We start from the raw sequence: 26135 nt of genomic DNA, 5'->3' as shown, positions 1-26135 counted from the left end.
TACAACAAAGGTAGAAGATGCCATCTGGCATGGTTAAGAATTCTTTAGTCCACCATACAGCACTGGAAAAAGTAGCAGTGATTTGTCAAAGTCTCAACCTGTATATTGCAATAAACAGAGCACTTTTGAACTTAGAGGAAACAGGTTTGTGAAACAGCCATGCAACATCAGCACCCACATCCACGTCCCCCAGCACCACCTATGGACTTGGTACAGTACTACACTGTTTATTGTCATGTAGGCCAGAGTTCCCCAACCCTGTCCTCAAGGCCCACCAACAGTGCATGTTTTGCTGAAAACCACACACATGCACAGGTGAGGTAATTAGTGTCTAAGCAGAGCTGATTAACTACCTGTGTGGATATCCACAAAACATGCACTGTTGGTGGGCCTTGAGGACAGGGTTGGAGAACACTGATACAGGCTACTTAACACTACTGTGTTGCGCATCCAAAAAAAGATCCCAATGCAAAGGTGTTGAAAAGTCGCATCACGAGTTATAAGTAGGGATGATCAATGAGAGCTACTACACTGCAAACTGTTTGAAGCGTTTGCTTTTCTGCATCTGAAAGGCAGGAAGTCTATTGAAATCAATGGCCTGTATCCGGATCGTGTGCGGGTATAAAAAAAAATGCTGCTTGCTGCATGACTTATGCCTGTTGCTGCACAAGGCATCTGAATACCCATAGCCATGCATCGGATCAGCAGAGGTGTCCTGTCAGTTTTGGAGCTGGATGTGGAATGCCAGAGGAAAGCTGCCCTTATTCTACTATTGGTAATAAGACGACTAAATACAAATGATTACATTTGGTTGATTAAACATGAGTGGGATGGAGTCTAGAGTCATGCTGAATCAAAACATCACTATACTTCACCTTACTATGCACAATTGAAGGTAAAGAGGCGCCCTGGTTGAAATAAAAGCATCTAAAAACAGCTTAAAATCGAGGAAATAATATGAGGTGGCTTACCTCAATAACGAAATCCTTGTATATGACAAAAGATTTTTATTTAGCACAGGCAACGCGTTTCGCGGGTCCAAGCCCGCTTCATCAGGCCAATAAAAGTGCCAAATGAGCAAGTCGATATGGCAAAGGGAGCCTCACCTTTTTTTCCCTGCAAGGTGCTGAGACACCCCCACTACACTATTCACCTTACTATGATAATCCCAGGCAGCACAGTTTCTATAGGAATGCACCAATACAAGCATTACAAAGGTCTGTCCAGCTCCCACTCAACAACTACAAAGCAGCACTTGGGCTGTAAATAAAACCAATAGAATTTCCCTTTAAACAGGAAAGCCCTTTGATTGCTATTTCTAGGGCTGATTTGACAAGATGATCATGTGCATTGCAGCTGTCAGAAGTCCTCATTATTTAGACGTAGCCAGCCTGTTGTATTTATAGAAGCGCTTTAGGCGTGAACGCAGTCCCAGACTAATATCTGTGCCAAAAGACAAATAATAAAATGAAAAATAATGTGCACTGTGGTCACAAAAAAAAAAAAAAACTTCTATTCGGCTGAGTATTAAAATAACTGCTTAACAATAAAAAGCACATGCAAATGAAATGTTTTATAGTTTATTATGCCTACAATAGGAGAATTTTAATAATTGCTGAGCTAAATATGTCTAAATGCAAATCTAAATAATTATGGAGCTAAATTTGTGTAAATGGAAGTCTAAATAAACCCAAATCTACTTCACATAATGTGTTAGGAAGCCACTAGTGTACAACCATTTCATAGATTTATTTTTTTTAAACAACTGCTGTATTATTTGGATTTGCATTCCCAGCTGAAGGTGCCCATACACTTATCGATTTTCCCATTCAAATCCTGGCAGATTTGATTGATCTGCTGGGAATAGATTCCCCCAAAATGTGAGAATCAAAAATCTAAGTTACTAGTTGGGCAGGGCAGAAGCTCTAGGATGATGGGGGTGGGGCCGTAGTTGCAGTACAGCGACACCCCATAGCGTTGTATGGCTTCGAACAATGCAACACTGCAGTTAAATTGATTTTCTTCCGCTCTGCTCTAAAATATTACCCACAGTATGATGACTTTAATGGAAAAAAAAAAATCTTCATTACAGTTTATGGAAATCCTAAAAAACAAACAAAGAAGTTTTAACTTGGTTTCGCTTTCCAGGGAGCACTTAAAGGGAATCTGAAGTAAAAATAAACTTATAATGGTTAATAGCACAGCTAGGAAATAAAACATTAGCAGCAGAGATATGAGACTAATATTGTTTCCAGTACAGGAAGAGTTAAACTCAAGTTTTTATCTATGCAAAAGAGCTTCTCTGAGCAGAGAGCTCTGTCTTCTGAAGCTTATCTCAAGTGTCTGTCACTGTATTTTGTTTTTCTCTGCAGAGGAAAGTTCAAAAGTTCACTAGCCTGCTCTGTGTAATCATTTAGAATGCTAGTTGGATTTTGCCATCAACCCGTTATCAGTTGGTCTTCTGTTTGTTTGCCAGCCATACACACGCCCAACTGTCTTCCAACAGACCAAGTTTAGAAGATAGTTGCGCAGATTGCGACATGTGTACGCGTACACACGTCCAACATGCACACGACCACACAACGACCTAACAAACTGCACAACCGATATGTCCATGGCTAAACAACCAATTTACATACTGCGCTCGCAAGCAGAATGATGGACTACACATTCAAAACAAGTACAAGTCGTTCGAACGACGCACGCAACAACTGCACGTGTGAGTGTGAGTGTGTGTGTGTGTGTATACATATACATACAAAACTGTCAGAAACCCATGATCTGCATATGCTTGTTCAGGGTCTATGGCTAAAAGTATTAGAGGCAGAGGATCAGCAGTATAGCCAGGCAACTGGTATTGCTTAAAAGCAAATAAAATATGGCAGCCTCCATATACCTCTCATGACAGATGTCCTTTAACCTCCTTGCCGGTTATCCCGAGCTCAGCTCGGGGTAACCTGCGTAGGAGGATTTCTCAGGCCCCGCTGGGCCGATTTTCACAATTTTTTTTTCCTGCACGCAGCTAGCACTTTGCTAGCTGCGTGCAGTTTCCGCTCGCCGACGCTTGCCGCCAATTCGCCGCTACCCGCTGCGCCGCCCCCCTCCAGACCCCTTGCGCAGCCTGGCCAATCAGTGCCAGGCAGCGCTGAGGGGTGGATCGGGATTCCCTCTGACGTCCATGACGTCAGTGACGTCATCGACCGGGGAAGCCCAGCAGGAAATCCCGTTCTGAACGGGATTTCCTGCTTACTCTGATCGCCGAAGGCGATCAGAGTGGATAGGGGGATGCCGCTTGTCAGCAGCTATCATGTAGCGAGCCCTCGGCTCGCTACATGATTTAAGAAAAAAAAAAAAAAAAGTGCTGCGCGGCCCCCTTGCCGCCAGAATTGTAACGGCAAGGGGGTTAAAGAGAATCTGTGCGCTAATTAGAATTAAAAAAAAAAACAGATACTTATCTCAAGAGGGGGAAGCCTCTGGATCCTAATGAGGCTCCTCCTATCCTCCTCAGCCAAACAATAACACTACATTGGCCTGTCCGCTAGCACTCCACCAAAAATAGCCGAGCCCGATCAGGTCCACTCTACTGTGCAGGCGGCTCCTGTCTGCGCAGTAGAGAGGGCCTGATTGGGCTTTGCCATTTCCACTGGAGTGGAAGGCTGCTAGTGGCCTGTGCCAACAAGCTCTTGTTACCGGACTTTCAGGGATCCCACCGCTGGAATGGGTCTGAAAGGGAGGACTAGGGAAGCCTCTTTATGGATCCAGAGGCTTCCCCCTCCCGATGTGTGAACCCTCTAGGGCACTTTTTGTCACATCAGGGTCACTGTAAGCAACTACATGAGGAATAAAGACTTTTCATTGTGTGCTGCGAAAGAGTTTGGGTCTGCTTTAATTGACTAGTAAAGCTAACCTCTTCCTTTCCTATCTCATAACTGTAAACCATACTAACATTTTGCAATCAACTAAGCCACCGGTGCCCAAATAAGTGGTTCCCATATCAACTGTTTCAGAGCGCATGGAACTTTCACAAATTCTAAATTGGTATACCCGTTTTTCACGATGGGGAAAACTGGCAAAGCCCTCACCAGCAAATGAGCCGGCACAGGTTCACAATTCACAACTTCAAAACAGATGTTCCTACAATAGCACACATTCACAATAAGGGCCCTAGTTCCATAGCTTAAAGGATCTTAGGCTCAGAGTACTCAAAAAGAACCTCAAATCACAATGAGATGGCTGAAGTGAGAAGCCATAAATTTGGAATTTTGGATTAAAGAAAATCTGTGGAGATTGACGTAACGCTGCCCAGGACGCAACAGCAGGATCACTGGTGGTAACTGGATATGGCAAATGTACGAAACTTCATACTAAAGCAATCTACCTGGAGGTGTACATGCATCTGCTGGGGACTGCACAAATGTAGACCGCCTTTTGGTTGGCATGGGCAGAGCCATCTTCTGCTCCTTATGTTTTGCGAGTGCAGCTTGAACAGCTTCTGTATGGATATCTGTGGTGAAAAAGATGTAGGTCATTATTGTTGTGAGTCACAAAGTATAAAGGCGATATCAGCATTAACCCCTTGCACTCACAAGATACAGGTAATCAGGGAAACTGCAGGCCTGCGCAGCCACACCTCTTCCTGTTTGTATAAGGCAGAGTTTCCTAAAGTGTGGTAATATTGCTGTGCGCAGAGAGTGCAGGAAATATTACCGATACTACCGGTCGCAATTAGCGTGACCCGCAGTACTTGAGTAGCATGTTGCTACAGTAAGGCACGTTACCATCATTAGTAAATGAGTGTTACTGTAGCAATGCTCATGCTACTCGAGTACTGCTGGTCTGCTAGTAGCACAACTTGTGGTATAGTGCTGCCAGTAGTAAAGGTAATATTGCCCGGCAGCAATATTACTGCACTTACCCTATGTGTCTAAAGTGCTTCCTCCATATATCATTCTATGCAGGAGGGGGGGGGGGGGCAGTAAAAGGAAGGGCAGCCACAGCAAGGTTTGTTCTCAGGCTTTTTGTCCTGTGTCAGACATGTGTCTAGCCGTGGATGCATCCACTGTTAGCGTTAGGACACCTCTAGGAGATTCTCCCCTCTATTGGTCTTGACGCCAGCAGAAGAGCTTAACTCACATGCCTGTTGGATATGTCGCACCAACAGTCTTGGATATTTTGGGATGCTGTGTTAGCCGTTCTGTTAGTTTTAAGTCCAGTTTATTTTAAATTTTGCTCGGTCTTAAAATTTGCTCAGCCTTGTGAGCTCCTCCTATATTGGGTTTAAAGTCCAGTGTACATGGGACAGGATTTATGAAGTTGTTCTGCAAAGCTGACAGTGGTATTGTACCGAACAATGATCGTGAAAATGGGATAAGCAATGCATTAATGGAATGAGAGGCTTGGCTTACCTTAATTTTCCCAACCTCTTCTAAATTATACTCTGCAGCCCACCAAAACCATCAGGCATCTCTCCAATCACTACTGAATTCTGAAGCTCATCTTCTCCACCTTCAGTCCCAAGCTTCTGATGTTGACCCTTTTTGCCAACCCCTATTGTGGCTGCAATTTACCCAGAGGATCCAGTTAAAATGCCTAACCCTCTCTTACCAAGTTCTCAATAAGTTGTCACCTCCATGCATTTCCTAAGTATTTTTCAGATACTATCCCATCTGTAACCGTTACTTCTAACATGAAATGCTCCTGGCCTTCATTGTGGTGACCTCCTCTAAAGGCCTGTCTGTACTAGGTCCACTTCCCAGAGGGGACAGCAATGAACCAAAGGACATGCTGAATGTACCTATGCTTTTCTAGGAAAAAGAAGGGAACCTGTTCACACATGTCCATCTTCACAGGTTTGTTCATTTCCCAGGTTCAGGTTTGTCTACTGTGTTTCTGTAACACAAAAACCTGAACTACACACACTTTTCAGATAGCGTATTTCCATCCACATGAGAGAACTGTTCTTTTGCCTTATGCCACGTAGTGGTTTGACCTCACTACCCTCAGAAGAGCAATGTCCTACCCCTACTATTTCTTACTCTCTGCAGCACTTACTCTATAAGATGACCATGTACCTGTACTGCTAGATTCCATTAGACCATGCATGAACTACGTTCTTTTGTATTTAAGCTGTTGGATATTCCAGCTGTCCTGTGCATGGCTCCTGGTATTATTTTTTTTCTACACTGAACTATACAGTACCATTGAAGATGATGTTGCTTGATAGTTAACAAAGAAGAATAATAAAATGACTTTACCTGAACGGTAGCGTTCATCTCTAGCTCCTCCAGATCTGGCTCTATGGTATCTGGAGGACGACTGCGTGGGACCAGATGGTGATGCAGTTGCCGTTTGGTTTCGATTATCTTTCTGCAATGCTGGGTCTACACCTGCACAAAAAGGGGTAAAAAAGAGAGAACTATTAAACACAAACAGCCAAAGTACAAGTTATTTTTTCAGATTTGGTTAGTGATGGAAATGGTTAGGAGCTCCTTGGGGGGGGGGGGGGGGGGGGATTTACTGCTGCATTTTTTGCCTGTTTGAGTCATTTCCCATACTTTCTGTCTCTTGAATGTCCATGGGCATGGAGATCTTTAAAATAAAAACTTGGAGGTCCCATGTCCAAGAAATTAAAACCAAACTCTTACCAATTCCACAGATAAAGAAAATATTTGTTCTGATCTCAGTCGCAGCAATTTGCCTACTTCTATCAGACCAAAAAGTAAGGAACAGTTTCCCAGATGGGGCACTGAAAGCAGTTAAACCTCAGAACACTTTCTACTACACGGACGTATTTTTCTTAATTTAAGATCCCCGTTAACGGTACAATATTTTCATCAGATGAGATCATTTGGTTAAATTTATGGGATCGAAAGTGATCATAAGGTAATTATGATTATCAATTGTTCGCTGTTCGCATAAATCAGTCGTTTATGCCACTTTCTCACTGGATATACGATCGCAAAATCCAACATTCCCACAAAATTTTCTATTCCATCTGCCACAGAATTGTTTTACATCGATTTTCTTCTCATAATGCATTGTTTCCTGTGTAATTCAATCGTAAAAATCTGATCAAAAGATAGCATCTAAGGAGGATATTGTAACGCTAATGGGCAATTGGGCACCTTAAAGGACAACTGAAGTTAGAAGTATATAGAGGATGCCATATTATTTTTCTTTTAAGCAATACCAGTTGCCTGGCAGCTCTGCTGATCCTCTGCCTCTAATAGTTTTAGCAATAGACCCTGAACAAGCATGCAGCAGATCAGGTGTTTCTGATATTATTGTACGATCTGACAAGATTAGCTGCATGCTTGTTCCCGGTGTGATTCAAACACTACTGCAGCCAGATAATTATGGTATTGTTTAAAAGGAAATGAATATGGCAGCCTCGATATTCTACTCACTTCAACTCTCCTTTAACACTTCAATTTTTTTCCTTCATTAAACCTGCACGTCAGATCACTGTCTTTTTAAAATTTTAAAAGATAAAATATTCTGAAAAGTAAGTTGCATTAAACTTTTTTTTTTCCTGGAATTCCTCTCTAAACCATGATCTACAGCTTCAGCACAGTTACAGGATAATGACACATTACAGCATTCTTCACAGAATCTAATAAAAATGTCACAGCGTTTCGATGATCTATGCCTGAACATCTTGGATTACTTCCAGAGACACTGGAGGCTATCCTATTTTTTCCCCACACGCGCATGTTTAAATCTATACGTCCTTCACAGAATGCATTATAAAAGGGTCTCAATGAATGGTGCAAGTAGCCTGCATTATTGTTCCTTCCTCAAGGCCAGATTTATACTTTTTGTGCCCAGAGGCCAAGTATGTTGTGGCTCCCCTTTCTTGTGCCACAGTGCCCCTCCCATTCCCTGTGCAGCCCCCCCCCTTCCATGTGTATCATCCATGTGCAGCTGCCCCTCCCATTCCCTGTGCACCCCCCCCTTTCATGTTTATCATCCATTATTATTATTATTATTTATTGAATTTATAAAGCGCCAACATATTACGCAGCGCTGTGTTGCCCCCCTTCCATGTGTATCTTCCATGTACAGAAGCCCCTCCCATTCCCTTCCATGTGTATCATCCATGTACAGCTGCACCTCCCATTCCCTGTGCAGCCCCCCCTTCCATGCATATCATCCATGTACAGCTGCACCTCCCATTCCCTGTGCAGCCCCCTCTTCCATGTGCATCATCAATGTACAGCTGCCCCTCTTTCATGAGCCGCTCTCGTGAGCATCAGTTTCCCTTTTTTTTACGTGTTGCTCCCTTTTTACAGCCTCCTCTTTCCTACGTAGCAGCCGCTTTTTCATGCCCAGATGCCCCCTTGGGCTGCAGCCGTCTAAGAAATCCAGCCCTGTCCATCCTCCATTATGAGATTTCATACGGTAGCAGTAGTGTGCTGTTCACAAGCAGCCAGATACAAGTTAGATACCGGCCTCCCTACTCTGCACCACTGCAGCTGCCCTATGGAAAAAAAACTGGTTAGGGTTATAGAAAAAAAAATTCTGAGCTTGGGCTTTAAAACCACAGCAAATACAAAAGGAAAAGATTACTGGTCTATGTCCACTGGGTGCTCAGTCCATTTCTGAATCAGTCACCGCACCCATGCACCTGTGAAGCCGCAGCCGAATTGCTATAGCTGTGCCAAGCACGGCCATAAGGCTTTGGATGCATACTGCGGAAAACTGCAGCATGCTGTCCAGAATCACACCGGCATGCCTATTGATGGAACAGGCAGTGTTTCCCCATGTGACTCAGATGCGGAGAACCGCTGCATACTCCACAGGAAAGGGAGAAGGCCCGAACTCTCCTTTAAAGTAGACCTGAACTCTTGCACATGACAAAACGAAACAGAGAAATGCACCCTATATGTATTCAGAGAGTTTAGCCTGTCTAATTCCCCCTCATCTGTGTCTAATCACAAGCAGGGCTGTGGATTCGAGGAGTCAAGTAATTTTGGGTACCCGGAGTCGGAGTGGAGTTGGTGGTTTCATAAACTGAGGAGTCTGAGTCGGATCATTTTTGTACCAAATCCACAGCCTGGTAAGTATGAGACTAAGGAGTCAGAGCCGAGGAGTCTGAGCCATTTTGGGTACCAGGAGTCGGAGTTGGAGTCGGTGGTTTCATAAACTGAGGTATCGAAGTTGGTGTCTGATGATTTTTGTACCGAGTCAACAGTCATGATCACAAGTTGTAATTTGAACTCTCCCCTGTGTCACCTGACTGCCACAGCAGATAAGCTCATTTAAAAGCACAGGATGTTAACCCTATGTCTGCTTCCATGAAAGCAGGAAGTAGAAACACTAGAAATATATTTTAGGATTTGTATCAGCTGTAACAAATAACTGTTTTGCTAAAGGTTATTCTGCTGTTGAGCAGAGAGGAAGTTCCGAGTTCAGGTCGGCTTTAAACCGTGCAGCTTATATCTAGGTTACCAGGGTCTTCTGTTGCTGCAGCTCATATCTGGGCTATTGGCCTATGCTAGAATATATCACACGGTCTTGCAAGGTCAGCCAAATACCACTCAGCAATGAAGGGAACAGAAAAAGGGACATATTCTAAGAATATGGTACTGCTCTGCAAGGAGCTGGCTTGCAGGTTCTGCACACTGATGAGAACACAGTTTAAAAGGACATCTCAAATAATTTTTTTTAGCTAAGGGAGTGTGATGACAAAATATTTTCAATATTTCTCTTACAACCACAGTGCATATAAAGCGCCTGCACCAATATTTTGTATATGCTGGGCTAAAGATTATTTAAATATCTTGCAGATCTTAGCTGTGGTCACTCTCCTCCTGAAATTCAAGACATCGCTCCCAAGTTAAAGGGAACCTAAACTGAGAAGGAAATGGATTACCGTATATACTCGAGTATAAGCCGACCCCCCAACTTTTACTTAAAAAAAAGAAGAAAAAAGATTGGCCCGAGTATAAACCGAGGACCTACTATAGGATATTACATGGATCTGTAATTGTGTTAAATCCTAATGACAATTTTGTGGAAATGAGGGAATGAAGTCATGTCCTATAGACTTAATGGATAAGGATAGCTTTATTGCTTGGCAACATAAATGTATAGTTCCCAAAAGAGGTTGCAGTTCCTTTGAAGAGCATGTAAAAAGCACTGAGGCTTGTCCTGTGCATATGCAGAAACAGTCTCCTTTGGTCATATGCACAACAGGAGTGCAGTGCCAATCCCTCACTTGGCACAAAAGAGAGTTGTGTGTTGCGCCCCCCCCCCCCACCCGAAGCAGTGCTCCTGACAGTGGCCGCCTGTGTAATTAAGTGTCCCGCATATGCACAGCAGGAGCACAGTACCGACAATATCCCCCCTCACCCGGCACATTCCCTCCTCCCCCACACCTCCCCCCGCCGGAGCGGTGTTTCCCGTCGGAGCAGTAATTCTGACAGCGTCCACCTGCCTGAGTGTCCCATGTGCATATACACAGCATAGTCCCCGTACAGCATGTGCTGCTCAGCGGTGTACAGTAGGAGGATTCACTCACTTTTTCTGCTGCCATGATTTATCTACCGTACTTGTCTGTTGCCGTCTCATGTTTATGACACGCTCTAGTGTCACTTCTCATTAGGCGCCTGCTGGAGGAATGCATACAGACGGCAATAGACACGTACCAGTGAGGAATCAAAAAGTGAGTGAACGCTCCTACTGTACACGCTGAGCAGCACATGCTGTACGGGGACTATGCTGTATATATGCACGGGGGATACTCAGGCAGGTGGACGCTGTTGGAATTACTGCTCTGATGGGAAACACCGCTCCGGCGAGGGGACCACACACACAGCTTCCTAATATGCCGGGTGAGGGGGGACATTGTCGGTACTGCGCACCTGCAGTGCATAGTGCCCACAGGACACTTAATCACACAGGCAGGCGGACGCTGTCGGGAATACCACTCCGATGGAAGGTACCACACAGCTGAGGGGGAACATTGTCAGCAATGCGCTCCTGCTGTACATATGCCCATGGGTCACTCACATTGGCAGACGCTGTCAGGAATACTGCTTCGGCGGGGGAAGACCACACACACACACACACACATCTCTCTAATGTGCTGGTGGACATTAGGTTAATTGGTGACGCGAGTATAAGCCGAGACCCCCACTTCTGGGCCAGTATTTTGGTGCCAAAAACTCGGCTTATACTCGAGTATATACGGTACTCCTTTTAAAATAATACCAGTTGCCTGGCTTTACTGCTGATTCTGTGTCTCTAATACTTTTAGCCACAGCCCCTCAGCACGCATGTAGATCAGGTGCTCTGACTGACGTCAGACTGGATTAGCTCATGCTTGTTTCAGGTGTGTGATTCAGACACTGCTGCAGCCAAATAAATCAGCAGGGCTGTCAGGCAACTGGTATTGTTTAAAAGGAAACCTCCATATCCCTCTCAGTTAAGGCTTCCTTTAAGGTGCATACACACATACATACCCGCCACCGCAGGGATCAGGATTCGATCCCGAAGGTGAACGTTTGGGGCAGACTGCTGTACTTATGTGATGCTAGCCTACAGGCCAGCAACACGTTCTGATGATACAGAGAGGGAAGGAGGAACAATGCCCCAGGGCACAATAAGCTGGAAGGGGTAAGGAAAAGAACAATGGAGAGCAACTCTTGGCCTATACTCAGCTGAGATGATCCGGCACCCTGGAACACTTAGCAACACCTCAGGGAAGATCAGGGCCACAATACACACACTAGATTCTCAGCAGAGACGGCCATCTCAGCTGAGAACCATCTAAGGCATTATGGCTAGCAAGTGCATAGAGTTAGACAGATTTTCAAACCCTCAGAGCTCACACAGGGAACTGCTGTTGTCATTATAAATGAAGGCCTCTGAGCACCGATTAAAAAAAAAACCCTGTGTGGCCTCGAAACAGTGGTTTATGATTTATCTAAACTGGACAATAAATTGATTTGTTGGAAGTAATAACTTTTTGGGTAATTAGATTATTGATGGGTGTGCCGCAGGGCTGTGGAGTCTGAGTTGGAGTCGGAGTTGGAGTCGGAGCAATTTTGGGTACCTGGAGTCAGGGTTGGAGTCGGTGGTTTCATAAACTGAGGAGTTGGAAGATTTTTGTACCGACTCCACAGCCCTGGTGTGCCGCGTGGTCTGTTGTTAACCTCCCTGATGGTATAGACAAGCCTGACATGTCCAGGGAAAAATAACTGAAAACTGTATAAATGAGTCTGGCTCATCCAGCAGTTCTAAGGCAGGGTTTCGTTTTTAGCATGCATTTTTTTTTCAGCATTAAAATTTGCATTCATATGCCCATTTTCACATGCTCTGGAATCTTGCATCCGAAAATGTGCACACTAATACAAATTTTAATGCAAAAAATGTTTTAGGCTAAAAGGCTGAAGAGTGACCTATTGTAGCCTGGCAAAACGGGAAAATTAAATAAAATTCATTTTTGACATAATTCTGTGTTTGAACTCATAGCCCAACTCACAGCACTGAAAACTCAATGGGCTGTTCACAGTGCCCATGTTGTGTTGGAGTAAAACGCAGCACGGTAAATGAAAGTGCAGCATGCTGTGCCTTATACTCTTATGTGGCTGCGTTCTGATGTTTGCACATACTCAGTACTGTTTTTTTTTTTACTTTTTTTTATTTGCTGCATGTTTTCGTTCGATAGTATGCGTCAAAAAGTACACATCACGGACGCATCAAGATCCGCATAACGCGGCTCAATCTAACGTCCTACTTCAACACCACCATGTGTTGCGTTAGGGGCACGTTATGTGACCTTAACGTCCCCTAAAACGCAATGTCCTGATGTGAAAGATACCTAAATGTAAACCGATACAAATAAGAAGTACGTTTCCTCCACAGTAAAATGAGCCATAATTTACTTTTCTCCTATGTTGCTGTCACTCACAGTAGGTAGTAGCAATCTGACAGACCCAGCAGATTTTTGACCAGCTCATTTTCTCATGGGGTATTCTCAGCGTGGCCTTTATTCTTAATAAAATAAAATAATTAATACAAATATGCTAGCCTGCCTCCCTGCTCACATCACACTTTTTGGGCAGTTGTATGGAGACCTGCCATTTACTAAGTGCTTTTGAAAATAAATGAAACACTTAGGGCCCGTTTCCACTCTCGCGGAAACGGCCGCGAATCCGCAGAGTTTCCCCGCAGGCAAATCGCGCGGGGAAACTCTGCCATAGGGGACAACGGCGCCGCCGGCCGAATCGCTTGCAGTAGCGATTCGGCCGGAAACCCCCACAGAATTCGCGGCGGAGGCTGCGATTCCCATAGCCGTGCATGGCACGGCTGATGGGAATCGCCTGCGATCCCGCCCACCCGCTCAGTGCCGGCGTGCGTCTACGAGACGCACGCCGCACTAGTGGAAACGAGCCCTTAGAATTCCCCATGAGGAGATGAACTGGTCTAAAACCTGTTGGTTCTGTCAGATTTCTACTACCTACTTTAACCTCCCTGGTGGTAAGCTCGAGCTGAGCTCGGGCTATGCCGCGCAGGAGGATTTCTCAGGCCCTAATGGGCCGATTTGCACACTTTTTTTCTTTGCAACACGCAGCTAGCACTTTGCTAGCTGCGTGTGCACTCTGATCGCCGCTGCTCCGCGCCGATTAGCCGCCGCCACTCGCCGCGCCAGGCCCCCCCCCCAGACCCCGTGCGCTGCCTGGCCAATCAGTGCCAGGCAGCGCTGAGGGGTAGATCGGGACTCCCAATGACGTCACGACGTCGGTGACGCCATGGCGACGGGGGAAGCCCTCCAGGAAATCCCGTTCTTTGAACCGGATTTCCTGATTGGAGATCGCCAGAGGCGATCGAAGAGGGCGGGGGGATGCCGCTGCACATCGGCTATCATGTAGCTGGGCTCGCTACATGATTTAAAAAATTTTTTTTTTAAAAAACTACCCTGCTGCCCCCTGGCGGTTTTTAATAGACCGCCAGGGAGGTTAAGCTACAGCAAGATAAGAGAAAAGTAATTTATAGCACATTTCACTCTGGGAAAAATGTACTTATTTGTATATGTTTATATGTACTAAATTTTATGATTTTCATGCTAGTGGTCCTTTAAAAATGGCATCTTTAGAGAGACTGGCACATCATCCACCTCATTCAGCATGTTGCTCTCCAGTTTCTATTGACTTTGGCTTTACCATAGAGAGTACAGGGGAAATGTTATCTAATCATATGTGATGTTCAGAAACTCCTTTTTTCCCTCACTGATCTATATAAAGGAAGCAAACTTGTTGGCCTTTCTGTGAAACATTGTAGAGGAAAAAAATCTCAGTTCTCAGCTCTGCAGGCCAAGGCTTCATGGTCTACCTCCTCCTCAAGGAGATGGGGCATTCTTTTGAGGATGGTTTTGGCCAGAGCTTAAAAAAAATGTTTTGAAAGATGAAAGAAGCCATGTCAAAAAAGTACAAACACCTAAACAGATGAGGGGTTTCCATGTCATCAATTAATAATCAACACACAAAGCTGCTCTGTCATCCTTGTCCACCTGTTCAAGACAATTAAAGTGGACCCAAATTAAAAATACAAGATTTTAGAAATAAAATCTATTTTCTAAATTATAATAATAAATAGCAACCTTTTTTCAGCTGCATGATGACAAATATAAAATATTTTACATTTATTGGATTAACCCCTCCCTTCCTTTCAAATTGCCGGAATTTTTCCGGCAAACTGGTGGAGTAGATGGTGGTTGGCAATGGAGGAATTGCTAATGGCTGCCCCCAGTATAATCCTAGCTATGAAAAGAGAAGGGTGAAAAGCATGCACTGAAATGCTCATAGGCTTGAAGGAGTGTTTATTTATCTTTGTATGTGTCAGAGTGGTACAACTAAATATTTTTAATTAAAAAAATGTTTGGTTTGGGTCCGCTTTAACACCTTCAGCCTCTTAAACAATTAATGTCTGCATATTGAGTGTCTATTAGCTACACGGTTAGCTGGAGAACATGGATTACAAGACAAATAGACAAGACAAATAACATTTATATTGCGCTTTTCTCCTTGCGGACTCAAAGCGCCAGAGCAGAGCAGCAGCCACTAGGGCGCGCTCTATTGGCAGTAGCAGTGTAAGGGAGACTTGCCAAAGGTCTCCTACTGAATTAGTGCTGGCTTACTGAACAGGCAGAGCCGAGATTCGAACCCTGGTCTCCTGTGTCAGAGGCAGAGCCCTTAACCATTACACCATAAGCCAACTGCCTGTTCTTATAAACACCTGAGAAATGCCTTCACACTAAAGACAGTGTTTAGCAGACCTCATGTATTCTAGTACCATAGAAGGTGTCCTGTTCAAGCTACCTAAGGATACTGGTCATTATTAAACGCCAACAAAGTAAAAGTGGAACAATTTGACCGCTTGCATCTTTGGAAGAACACTGTGGTTCACCTTGGTTTGATTTTATAAAAAGCATGATAATTAAAAAAATCTGTTTCAAAAACTAGATCAAGTAACTTTTCTATCTTATCTAAAGTTTAGATAGTTTACACAGCAAATCTAGCTGCAAACAGCTTTAACAGTATATGGTTATTTTTTCCTGTGATACAAAGACAGCAGCCATGTTCTGCTTGTGATCATTACACACAGGCAAGCTGATAGCATCTCCAGCCCTCAGCCTGTGAAAATTTCACTCCCCTCCTCCCCTGAAATCTCTGGCTAGTAACACCTCCCCCTCCTGCCCAGATTGAGCTCCCATAAGCCCTTGCTACATGAGTCCCAATATCCCCAGAGAATGGACACATATGGTAGCTCCCAATTGTCCCTCTTTTGGAACCCAATCCCTCTGTCCCTCTTCCTCCCTCATGTGTCCCTCTTTCAGAACTGATGTACAGACCTGTGTAATTGTATGTATTTTTCTCCTGAAAAATTCCCATCCATTAAATCCATATATTTCTTATTTTCAAATATTAATATGAAGGATAATGACCCAGGATAGAAAGGACCAGTGTGATTTGAATTATAAACATATTTTTCTTATTAAATCTTTATGGTATGCATAACTAGGGGCGAGTCGGGGGCGTGATTAGGGCATGGCTTAAGTGTCCCTCTTTATCTCAAAAAGTTGGGTGGTATGTAGCACTATTCCAGATACTGTACTGTGCAAAATCATGTAACTTTTTTCAGGTACACAGTAAACTAATTTCAACAGACTGTATTCCTTCTCAGCTGTACCACATATCTGCATTTATTTCCCAGGACTGAAGAAACTGTGCTGATCTCCACTTCTTGTAAATTACTTCAATGAAGTTACAAAGTTATTAGCCAACTATATAAAGTGAAGTGAGAAAAGTTTGATAAAATACATGTAAAGCGAATATACAAAGAAAAGATACAGGAAGCCAGGGTCCTCCTGCATTCCCCTCCCCCCTTTCTGGGAAAATATCCTGCATAACATTAGGTCACTCTTTCCTAGCTGTGAGGAAGTTGATGTAATTCCCATTTCTTCACTCTAAAGTGGTAGAAAGTTACACAAGTGTGCGTATTATGCTCCTAGAGGAGTGTGTAGTAAAAGCCTAGCATCTGTTCTTAGCCATGATAATCCTTTACATCCTCTGGATTTCCCTGCAGCTTTCCTGTAAGTTTATCAGCCATTGGAATAGTCAGTGTGCAGATTAGCGCCTCCTGGCTTACCATATGATTACTCATGAATGGCTCCCTGACCTCTTGCTGAATCATTCTGTCTTGTGTGCGATTCCAGACACACGGGAGTGGACGGAATCACTACTGCAATAGTCTGGTTTCACTGCAGCCTCCAGGTCACTAGGTAATCATGATATAATGAAACCGCTTTCATTACACACGGATGATGGAGGATACAGCCAGGGATCATTATTCATGGAACAGGTATGCTGAACGTTTAAAGACAAGACACAGAACATTTATATTGCGCTTTTCTTCTGGCGGACTCAAAACACTGGAGCTGCAGCCACTAGGGTGCGCTCTATAGGCAGTAGCAGTGTTAGGGAGTCTTGCCCAAGGTATCCCCACTGAATAGGCGCTAGCTTACTGAACAGGAGGATGTCCAATGGGGTGCAAATAAATCCGAGTTGATGCAATATTATGCAAATGTATTCAAATCAAAAATAGAGCAAAATTCCAACCTGGTAGGATTTAATTGGTCACTTTTCAAGCTCCATTACTTTGCATAATCCTGCATAAACTCTTAACTTGCAAAGATAAACAATGATAAGAAATATTTTAATTTTTTAAAACTTAATTTTTTTTTTCTTGCTCTAAAATCTGTTTAAAGAGACTCCGTAACAAAAATTGCGTCCTGTTTTTTATCATCCTACAAGTTCCAAAAGCTATTCTAATGTGTTCTGGCTTACTGCAGCACTTTGTACTATCACAGTCTCTGTAATAAATCAACTTATCTCTCACTTGTCAGACTTGTCAGCCTGTGTCTGGAAGGCTGCCAAGTTCTTCAGTGTTGTGGTTCTGCTATGAACTCCCCCTTCCAGGCCTCTCTATGCACACTGCCTGTGTGTTATTTAGATTACAGCAGCTTCTCTCTTCTCTCTTACAAGCTGGATAAATCGTCCCCTGAGCTGGCTGGGCTTTCACATAGTGAGGAATTACAGACAAGGGCAAAGCTGTTTGCAGGAAGAAAAGAGCAGCCTGAAACTTCAGTGCATGAGAGATGCAGGGGGAAAGAAACACAAATGATCTCTTGAGATTCAAAAGGAAAGCTGTATACAGCCTGCTTGTGTATGGATGTATTTTCTATGTGTGGACATACTGTACATCAACCTACTTCCTGCTTTGGTGGCCATTTTGTTTGTTTATAAACAAACTTTTAAAAACTGTTTTTAACCACTTTTAATGCGGCGGGGAGCGGCGAAATTGTGACAGAGGGGAATAGGAGATGTCCCCTAACGCACTGGTATGTTTACTTTTGTGTGATTTTAACAATACAGATTCTCTTTAACAAATATCTCAAGTGTGGTGCTTCCATAACAAAGTCTTGCCTTGAACTCCTTAAGCTACATACACACATTCAACAAGTGCACAACGTGCAAACGACCACCCGCACGACTTGACGTACTGTACAACCTGTATGTCCACACATCCGGATGGATAAATTACCAACTCATTTACATACTGTGCACGATAGCAGCGTGACGGACTACACATTGAATATACAATACACAACACATCAAGGTCATAAATTTAAAATCAAAAATTATGCCCATCAGTCTTCGAACAAAAAAAAATATATATACACCAAGAAAAAGAGAAGTCTATTTGGGCCTTGAATTAAATTATTTTCAACAACAATCAGATCTCTGGTGAAAAAAGTATCTTTTATTATAGCAAGCAGTTGGACTATACATTGAAAACAAGTACAAGTCGTTTAACAGTTGTTCAAACGACTTGTACACACAAACCAACTGCACAATATCAGACGACCGTAGGCCAACAAAGATCCGACAGTTGGATCGGGCACGACGACTTATCAGTCGCTCATCAAGTCGTTTGCACGCGTACACATGCCTGATTGTCATCCAACAGTCTAAAATGGACTAAAGTCGGACGACAATCAGGCAGTTTTGTTGAGTTGGCGTACAGGCCTTTACTGAATAGTGCCCCTAATGCAACGCATTGAAAGACTATAACTTGGGCGTTATAGTACATTCTTTAGCCCTGCGTTTGGTGCGCCGTTTTCGACGCATAGTGATGAAACGAAAACGGCGCATGCGTTACATAAAAAAAACATTACTGAGCATGTGAAACACACACAACACAGCAGATTTATTGCTAAACGCACAGCATGGAGCACTTTCTAAATATTGCTACAAGTTACACACAACGCAACGTGTGCACTGTGAATGTTGCACAGACTTACCTATTGCTGTGCGTTAGTCCACGTTAAAACATTTTCTAACGTGCGACTTTAACGTCGCACTATGAAAGATGCCTCATTGTGTAATAATTTTGTTTAGTAATTACCTTACTTTATATGCATTTTAAAGGGAAAACAAGGGAAAAGATAGAAAAAACACACCATTTCTCCATTTACATCCAGTATAGCTTTACAATAAACAGTGCTAACTATAAGTTAAACCCACAAATGTATTTGCTTATCCATCCTGGTTATTACAACATTTACATTATGTTCCTAGTACAATGTATGGTGAAAATATTGTATTTGGAAAAAAAGGTGTCTTTTTTCTGTTTCTTGTATTCTGCTTTTTTTTTATTGTACACTATTGATGATTACAAGACCTTGTTTGCAAAAATAATAGTAATATACCCTCATGACACATTTAAAAAGCTAAGTTCCTAAGGTAAAAAAATATGCAAGGGCCTCAACCCTAAAACTCTCTAAACTCGATTCTACTACCTATCACGGTTAAAATATTACCACATATGTCTCTTGTAGTTTTCCTACAACTTTCCCAAGTGTGATCATAATTTTGAAATTGACTTTATGTTTTGATTAAGTTTGTTCCTACCTATTTTTTTATGTGACATGAGACCAAGCTTTAAGACAATCAAAAATGTATTCTACAACTCGTCACATTTAAAATGATACCACATATGCCACATTTAGTAACAAACTGGTGGTGCACTCTCCACAACTACACATGACGTATATATACACGTCGTGACACTTCAGTTCTTTAGCATGCCACAGCATTAGCACTGCAGAACTGAATACATTAAATAGTATATTCTGTTAAAGGGACTCCGAGCTCACCCAAAAAAAGAAAGTTGTACTCACCAGGGGCTTTCTCCAGCCCAGTGCTGGTCGGGAGGTCCCACGACGGCGTCCTGGCTCCTCTCCTTCTGCCCGCTCTGGAATGGCTGACAGGCCACAGCCCGGGCGACACTCGGCAGAGGCGGCCGGCGTGAAAGTACTGCGCATGCGCGATTAAAGCACGCATGCGCAGTACTTTCATGCCGGCCGCCGTGATGACGCGAGGCGGCCGGCGTGTGACGTAATCCGCGTCATACGCGGAAGGAGCAGCCCGACACTCGGGCGAGTGTCGCCCGGGCTGCGGCCTGTCAGCCATTTCGGAGCGGGCAGAAGGAGAGGAGCCAGGACGCCGTCGTGGGACCTCCCGACCAGCACTGGGCTGGAGAAAGCCCCTGGTGAGTACAACTTTCTTTTTTTGGGTGAGCTCGGAGTCACTTTAATAAAAGGTGTGGCGTATTATCCACCACTTCACAACAAATAGCTTTGACACAAAGAAGGTGCCAAAGTCTATTTCCCTATCAGTTTCTCTGTACTGCCAAGAAATATCAGTTAGTCTGAATATCCTAGTCCAATACTCTTGTCATATGTGGTGGACACCACTACAGAGCTTCTGATTCAGTCAGCAGCAATCAAAAACAAATCCCAGGACAAATGGACTTGAATTTTAGACAGTGTGGAAAGTGGTAAGAAACTTTGGGGCTGTTAATTGTTGTCCCCACTAAAGAGGCTTTACCTCACTTCCTGTCCTTGAGAATGCCAAGGAGCATTGTGGGACAGGAAATGAGGGGCAGTAGTAAAAAGTAGCTTGGAATTCCAACTTTCCCCCTTTCTACACAAATCTGTTTTATTTGGCACCGACTTCATCACTTTTGGAGATTTTTCTACCCCTTCCTGTCCTGACAGGAAGTAATAGTAGTTCACAGATGGAGACAAGAGACAGCAATAAAAATTAAAAAATAATTTTAATCCTAAAACATACAATTCAAAATGTAAATACATTTCCTGAAATTGATCTCTAAACACAGCAGGTGTGAGAAGACATACATAGAGGGGTTTACAGACAAAGCTGTATGCGGGATTATAACTGAGGAAGGATTTTCCACCTTTCCACTGCTGCTTACCACTGTGCTCTCCACTATAGACCCTACTACAGCAATGGGAAGCCCATCGTGATGTCCACTATGGACCCTACAGCAATGAGGAACCCACTGTGCTCTCCACTATGGACCCTAAAGCAATGATACATTTATTGTGGTCTCTACTATGGGCCCTAAAGCAATGAGAAATCCATTGTGGTCTCCACTATGGACCTTACGGCAATGAGAAACCCACTGTACTCTCCACTGCGGCTCCTATGGCAATGAGAAACCCTTTGTGCTCTCCACTATGGACCCTACAGCAATGAGGAACCCACTGTGCTCTTCATTATGGACCCTACAGTTACAATCATTAGTAAAAATCTGACAGATATGAAAGGTTTCGCCAGGCAGGGCATTTTAAAGGTCTTCTTTATTTTCAAAAGCACTTGCTGAACAGAAGTTGCTCTGCCAAGCTGGCTAAATAATGCCTTTTTTGTAAAGATTAAAGAGTAACTGTTGGGCATAAAATCAAATATCAATTCTTTATTTTTCTTTGGTAAACAAGTAATAAGGATGCTGACCAGGCAATCCAAAACTTAAAATTTCTTACTTTTCTTGTTGATAAATGATCGATCCTCTTATTTGGTACACACAAAATTTGGTACGCACAAAGGAAGTTGCAGAGCATGCTGGGTTGTACTTTTTTGCTTCCAGACGTACCGTAACTAATGCAGCCTGATTGGCTGAAGCCTCTTCCCCTCCTGTTTCCCCCCTCCCCTCCCCCCTCCCCCACCTCTGTTCCTCTCTGATTGGCCAATATTTCTAATGCTGAGACAATGCACTTTCTATAATGAAGGGCAGGCAAATCAGGCAAAGGAGACTAAGGGAGGAAATTACATCAGAAATGGCTTCAAAATAGCCACACTTAAAACGAGAAATGCTAAGAAGGATTTTCTCTTTTTTTACTGTAGAAAAATCAATAAAATCAATCATCACTTGTGTTGTTTTTTTCTGAGATAGTATGGCTGACAGCTCCTCTTTAAAGGAAATGCAGAGAGTCAGACCAGACAGTCCAAAACCTGTATGGTCTGTCAGATTTGTTCATAGTGCACTTTACTCTTGGAGAAATGTACTTCTTACAAGCATGTGTTTACGTGTATCTTGCATTTTACAATGTTTTGCAATAGTGGTCCTTTAATCTGCAAGAGTGGTATGTACGGTAATCGCACCATCACTTTCACCTGTCAGCCAGGCTGCGCATCATTTTTATAGCATGTACATATTAATAGCCCCCTGCTGTGGCTAACTTCACCTTAAATACCTCCTGACACAAATATAGAAGTACTCAACAATCCTGCTTAAAGAGACACTGAAGCGAGACTAAATCTCGCTTCAGCTCTCATATATAGCAGGGGCACGTGTGCCCCTGCTAAAACGCCGCTATCCCACGGGCTGCACGAGGGTCCCTTCATCCCCAACCCACCCCCCGCAAAAGATGGTCGGAAAGTTGGTCGTACATTTCTTTCTTCCTGGAGGCAGGGCTAACGGCTGCAGCCCTGCCTCCAGTCGCGTCTATCAGACGCGCATCGCCGCCTCTCCCCCGCCCCTCTCAGTGAAGGAAGACTGAGAGGGGCGGGGGAGAGGCGGAGATACGCACTGACAGACGCGCGTGGGGCAGGGCTGCAGCGGTTAGCCCTGCCCCAACCAGGAAGCGCTCCCCCGCTGTACGGAGGGGATTTGGGGGGACAGGGACCCCCGTTAAGCCGCGGGATAGCGGCGTTTTAGCAGGGGGACAAGTGCCCCTGCTATATATGAGGTCTGAAGCGAGATCTATTCTCGCTTCAGACTCTCTTTAAAGAGAGGTCTGAAGCAAATATATACAGTAAATCCTGCCTTTTTACCTGCTATTTAGCTTAAGCAGTATGAGGAGAGGTGAAACGCTGCATTCCCCAGCAAAAAACGAGGTCTTTATACCCCCCAAACCCTGGGGAAAAAATTCACCAGCTTTCAAAGTCGTGGATTTTGCTGCCCGGGGAAGCAGAGCTTTGCGCTGTAGCTCTGCCTCTACTAGAGTCAATATCCGTGCAGATCTCCGCCTTTCCCCGCTCCTCTCTGTGAAGGAAGACAGAGGGGTGGGGAGAGGCGGCGATCAGCGGAGATTGACTACAATAGAGGCAGAGCTACAGCGCAAAGCTCTGCCTCTTACAAAATGCGCTCCCCGCATTTTGCCCTGGGGATTTGGGGGGTATAATGCCCTAGTTTTGCAGTGGGATTGCAGCGTTTCACCTCTCCTCATAGTGCTTACGCTAAATAGCAGGTGAAAAGCAGGATTTATTTTTGCTTCAGACCCTCTATAAATGCTTTTTAAACATTCCTTCACAAAACAGAAAAAAACGGCGCTGGGAAATTTGGGCGCACCATGCACCTCCAAGGCCATTATGTGAATTATGGCTATAGCGGTAGAAAGTAATTTGGCGCCCAAACCAGCGTAATTTGGCCACCAGCAATATAGCTGACAGCCGAATTAAGTCTTTCCCTGAGTCCATGGTGGTCTGGAGGGGGAAAATTAATTATTTCATCCCCCACATCCGAAACGTCACCAGAGCCTGCAATTTTCTCCTCCATAATATCTCCAAGATTCACCTCTTCTTAACCCTAGACACGACCAAGCTGCTCATCCATGCCCTCATCTGTGCACAAAACCTGCCCTACCTACATCTCGGAGCTTGTTCACAGGTATCACCAGGTCGTCCCCTCCGATCCTCCAGTGATCTTCACCTCACCGCCCCCACGCATTTCCCACTCCCATGCACGCATGCAGGTTTTCTCAAGAGCTGCCCCCACCCTTTGGAATGCCCTTCCACCGCCCATCACACTTGCTCCCTCCTTCAACACATTCAAGCAAGCCCTCAAAACCCACCGCTTTAAGATGGCCTACCCACCCCCTACCACACAGTAACTCTCTACTGAATATTTATTTTAACAGCCCCACCTAGTATTTCCACCCACCCCCTTAGATTGTAAGCCTCTGGCAGGGTCCTCCCTTCCCTTGTGTAATCTACAGGATCATGTGCTCCTTTCCTATGACAACCTGTACTGTATTCCTGGGCCTACTTAACCAGCCCATATCGCATGATCATGTATTTTGTATCGTTTGCCTTGTATAACATTGTTCTATGTTGTCTAACCTTTGTTATGTCTGTCATCCTTGTATCACTGTATATATTTATTGTGCAGCGCTGCGTAATATGTTGGTGCTTTATAAATACAATAAATAATTATAATAAATAATGTCAGCTGGACTTTTGTAAGAGCAAGGTGAGCAGTTTTTCCGCTTCACCCTGCACCCAAATTTCCTGGCGCCGTTTTTGCATGTATGCATTCCTTCATGCCTTAAAGGAATAATATGCATACCAGTTTATATTTATATGATTCGTTATTTAACAATGAAATGACTATGGCCTCAATTCACTAAGCTTATCTCCTGTCTTTAATAACTCTTCTAGAGTTGTTACCATGGTGATAAGGCATGTAGTATTCAGGAAACATTTTACCTCAGGCAAACCTAAAGTTAACTCTTCTGTCTTTAAGTTAACTCTTCAATCCTTAAAATAACTCCAGAGTTAAAGACAGGCTGTTTATTAACTGCATGTGAAAATAACTACAGAGGAGGTAACTTAACTACAGAGGAGGTAACTTAACTACAGAGGAGGTAACTTAACTACAGAGGAGGTAACTTAACTACAGAGGAGGTAACTTAACTACAGAGGAGGTAACTTAACTACAGAGGAGGTAACTTAACTACAGAGGAGGTAACTTAACTACAGAGGAGGTAACTTAACTACAGAGGAGGTAACTTAACTACAGAGGAGGTAACTTAACTACAGAGGAGGTAACTTAACTACAGAGGAGGTAACTTAACTACAGAGGAGGTAACTTAACTACAGAGGAGGTAACTTAACTACAGAGGAGGTAACTTAACTACAGAGGAGGTAACTTAACTACAGAGGAGGTAACTTAACTACAGAGGAGGTAACTTAACTACAGAGGAGGTAACTTAACTACAGAGGAGGTAACTTAACTACAGAGGAGGTAACTTAACTACAGAGGAGGTAACTTAACTACAGAGGAGGTAACTTAACTACAGAGGAGGTAACTTAAGGAATGAAGAGATAAGATAACTCTCTCTTATGTGGAGGTAAGTTTTCTCTTGCCTTATTATCTCCAGCATGATCTTAGTGAATTGAGGCCTATGTCAAGTTCAAGCACCCCCCGAGCCCAAGATAAGTACCTCCTGCAGTGCGCAAACCACATGCTGAGAACCTATGATCTACAGAATCATTTGACAATACGGTACAATGTAGAATAGTTTCTGGTAAAAAAAATAAAATAAAAGGTGATACTTCTGCTTCTATTCCGATAAACGTATTTATTATTTTTAGAACTTTTGAAGAGTCTTCGCTGGAAAGCTGACTCATGCTGTGCAATGCACTAAAGTTTACTCTGTGGTTTTCCAGCTGTGTTATCGCCAACAAACATTATACTTAACTTGAAGACCGACAAAACCTTTTTTTTTTTTTTAAAGATGCCCCTCCCCCACAGTTAAAAAGGATCATAAGTCAGAACTTCTCTTTTTATCAATATTTGTTTTACCACTCTGGACTTTATCTCCATTCCCTGTACCAGAGACACAACAGGAACTTTTCAAAGGGGAGAAATTCAACAACTGTTGTACACACGGGCTGTGATGTCATGACCATGGTCCTGACAAGTTTGCAGTCTGAATCTCGCTGCATTGTGGGAAATAACAGCTTTTTCCAACTGCCAAAAGCAAGCAAGATCTCCCATCTGCCAAGCATAGAACTCTATTGGTAAAGGAACATTACGTACAGATTACCTGGCAGAACTAAAGATGTCACCACCAGTGACATTTCACAATGTAAATCAGGGAGAGGAAAGACTTTACCATGGCCAAACACTGACTTAATAAACTAGAAGGCTAGATTTTCACTTGTGCATTTTGTGTCAGATTTTTCTCTCAGAAAATTCACATTGATTTGGCAACTAATGCTAGTGACTGGGGCTGTTTCCATTCAATGCGAATTTTTGCACGCGTGAAAAAAATCTGAGGTCCTGCATAATTTTTTCGGACATCGCGTACGATTCATGTACAATGCTTTATATAGGCAACGCAAATTTTCGCATTATTTGCGCGAAAGTTTGCATTAGATCCATATTTACAGGAAGTGGTGAGCAGTCATGACTAAGTGGTTACTAGGCAGATTGTTATATTTAACTAATGCACATTTTTGTGTACGAAAATTCGCATAAAA

The 26135-nt window shown here is 43.5% G+C and overlaps 2 protein-coding genes across 3 annotated transcripts in view; both read right to left on the bottom strand.

The window, feature by feature from the left end:
* Positions 1–26135, bottom strand: part of DIP2B (disco interacting protein 2 homolog B) — a 354733-nt gene that overhangs the window by 117796 nt on the left and 210802 nt on the right. For both annotated transcript variants that reach the window (XM_068267346.1, XM_068267347.1), the window contains exons 3-4: positions 6255–6386; positions 4379–4504 (exon numbers count right to left, since the gene is read on the bottom strand). In XM_068267346.1, the coding sequence (XP_068123447.1) occupies positions 4379–4504; positions 6255–6386 (258 nt within the window). The remainder of the gene's footprint in view (positions 1–4378; positions 4505–6254; positions 6387–26135) is intronic.
* ATF1 (activating transcription factor 1) overlaps positions 1–26135 on the bottom strand; it is a 355624-nt gene that overhangs the window by 187262 nt on the left and 142227 nt on the right. The gene's annotated exons all lie outside the window — the stretch shown is intronic.

The sequence above is a fragment of the Hyperolius riggenbachi genome, chromosome 2 (genome assembly GCF_040937935.1).
Source record: "Hyperolius riggenbachi isolate aHypRig1 chromosome 2, aHypRig1.pri, whole genome shotgun sequence".
NCBI lineage: Eukaryota > Metazoa > Chordata > Amphibia > Anura > Hyperoliidae > Hyperolius > Hyperolius riggenbachi.
Note: the sequence above shows the minus strand (reverse complement) of the source record. Positions and strands in the feature narration are given on the sequence as shown.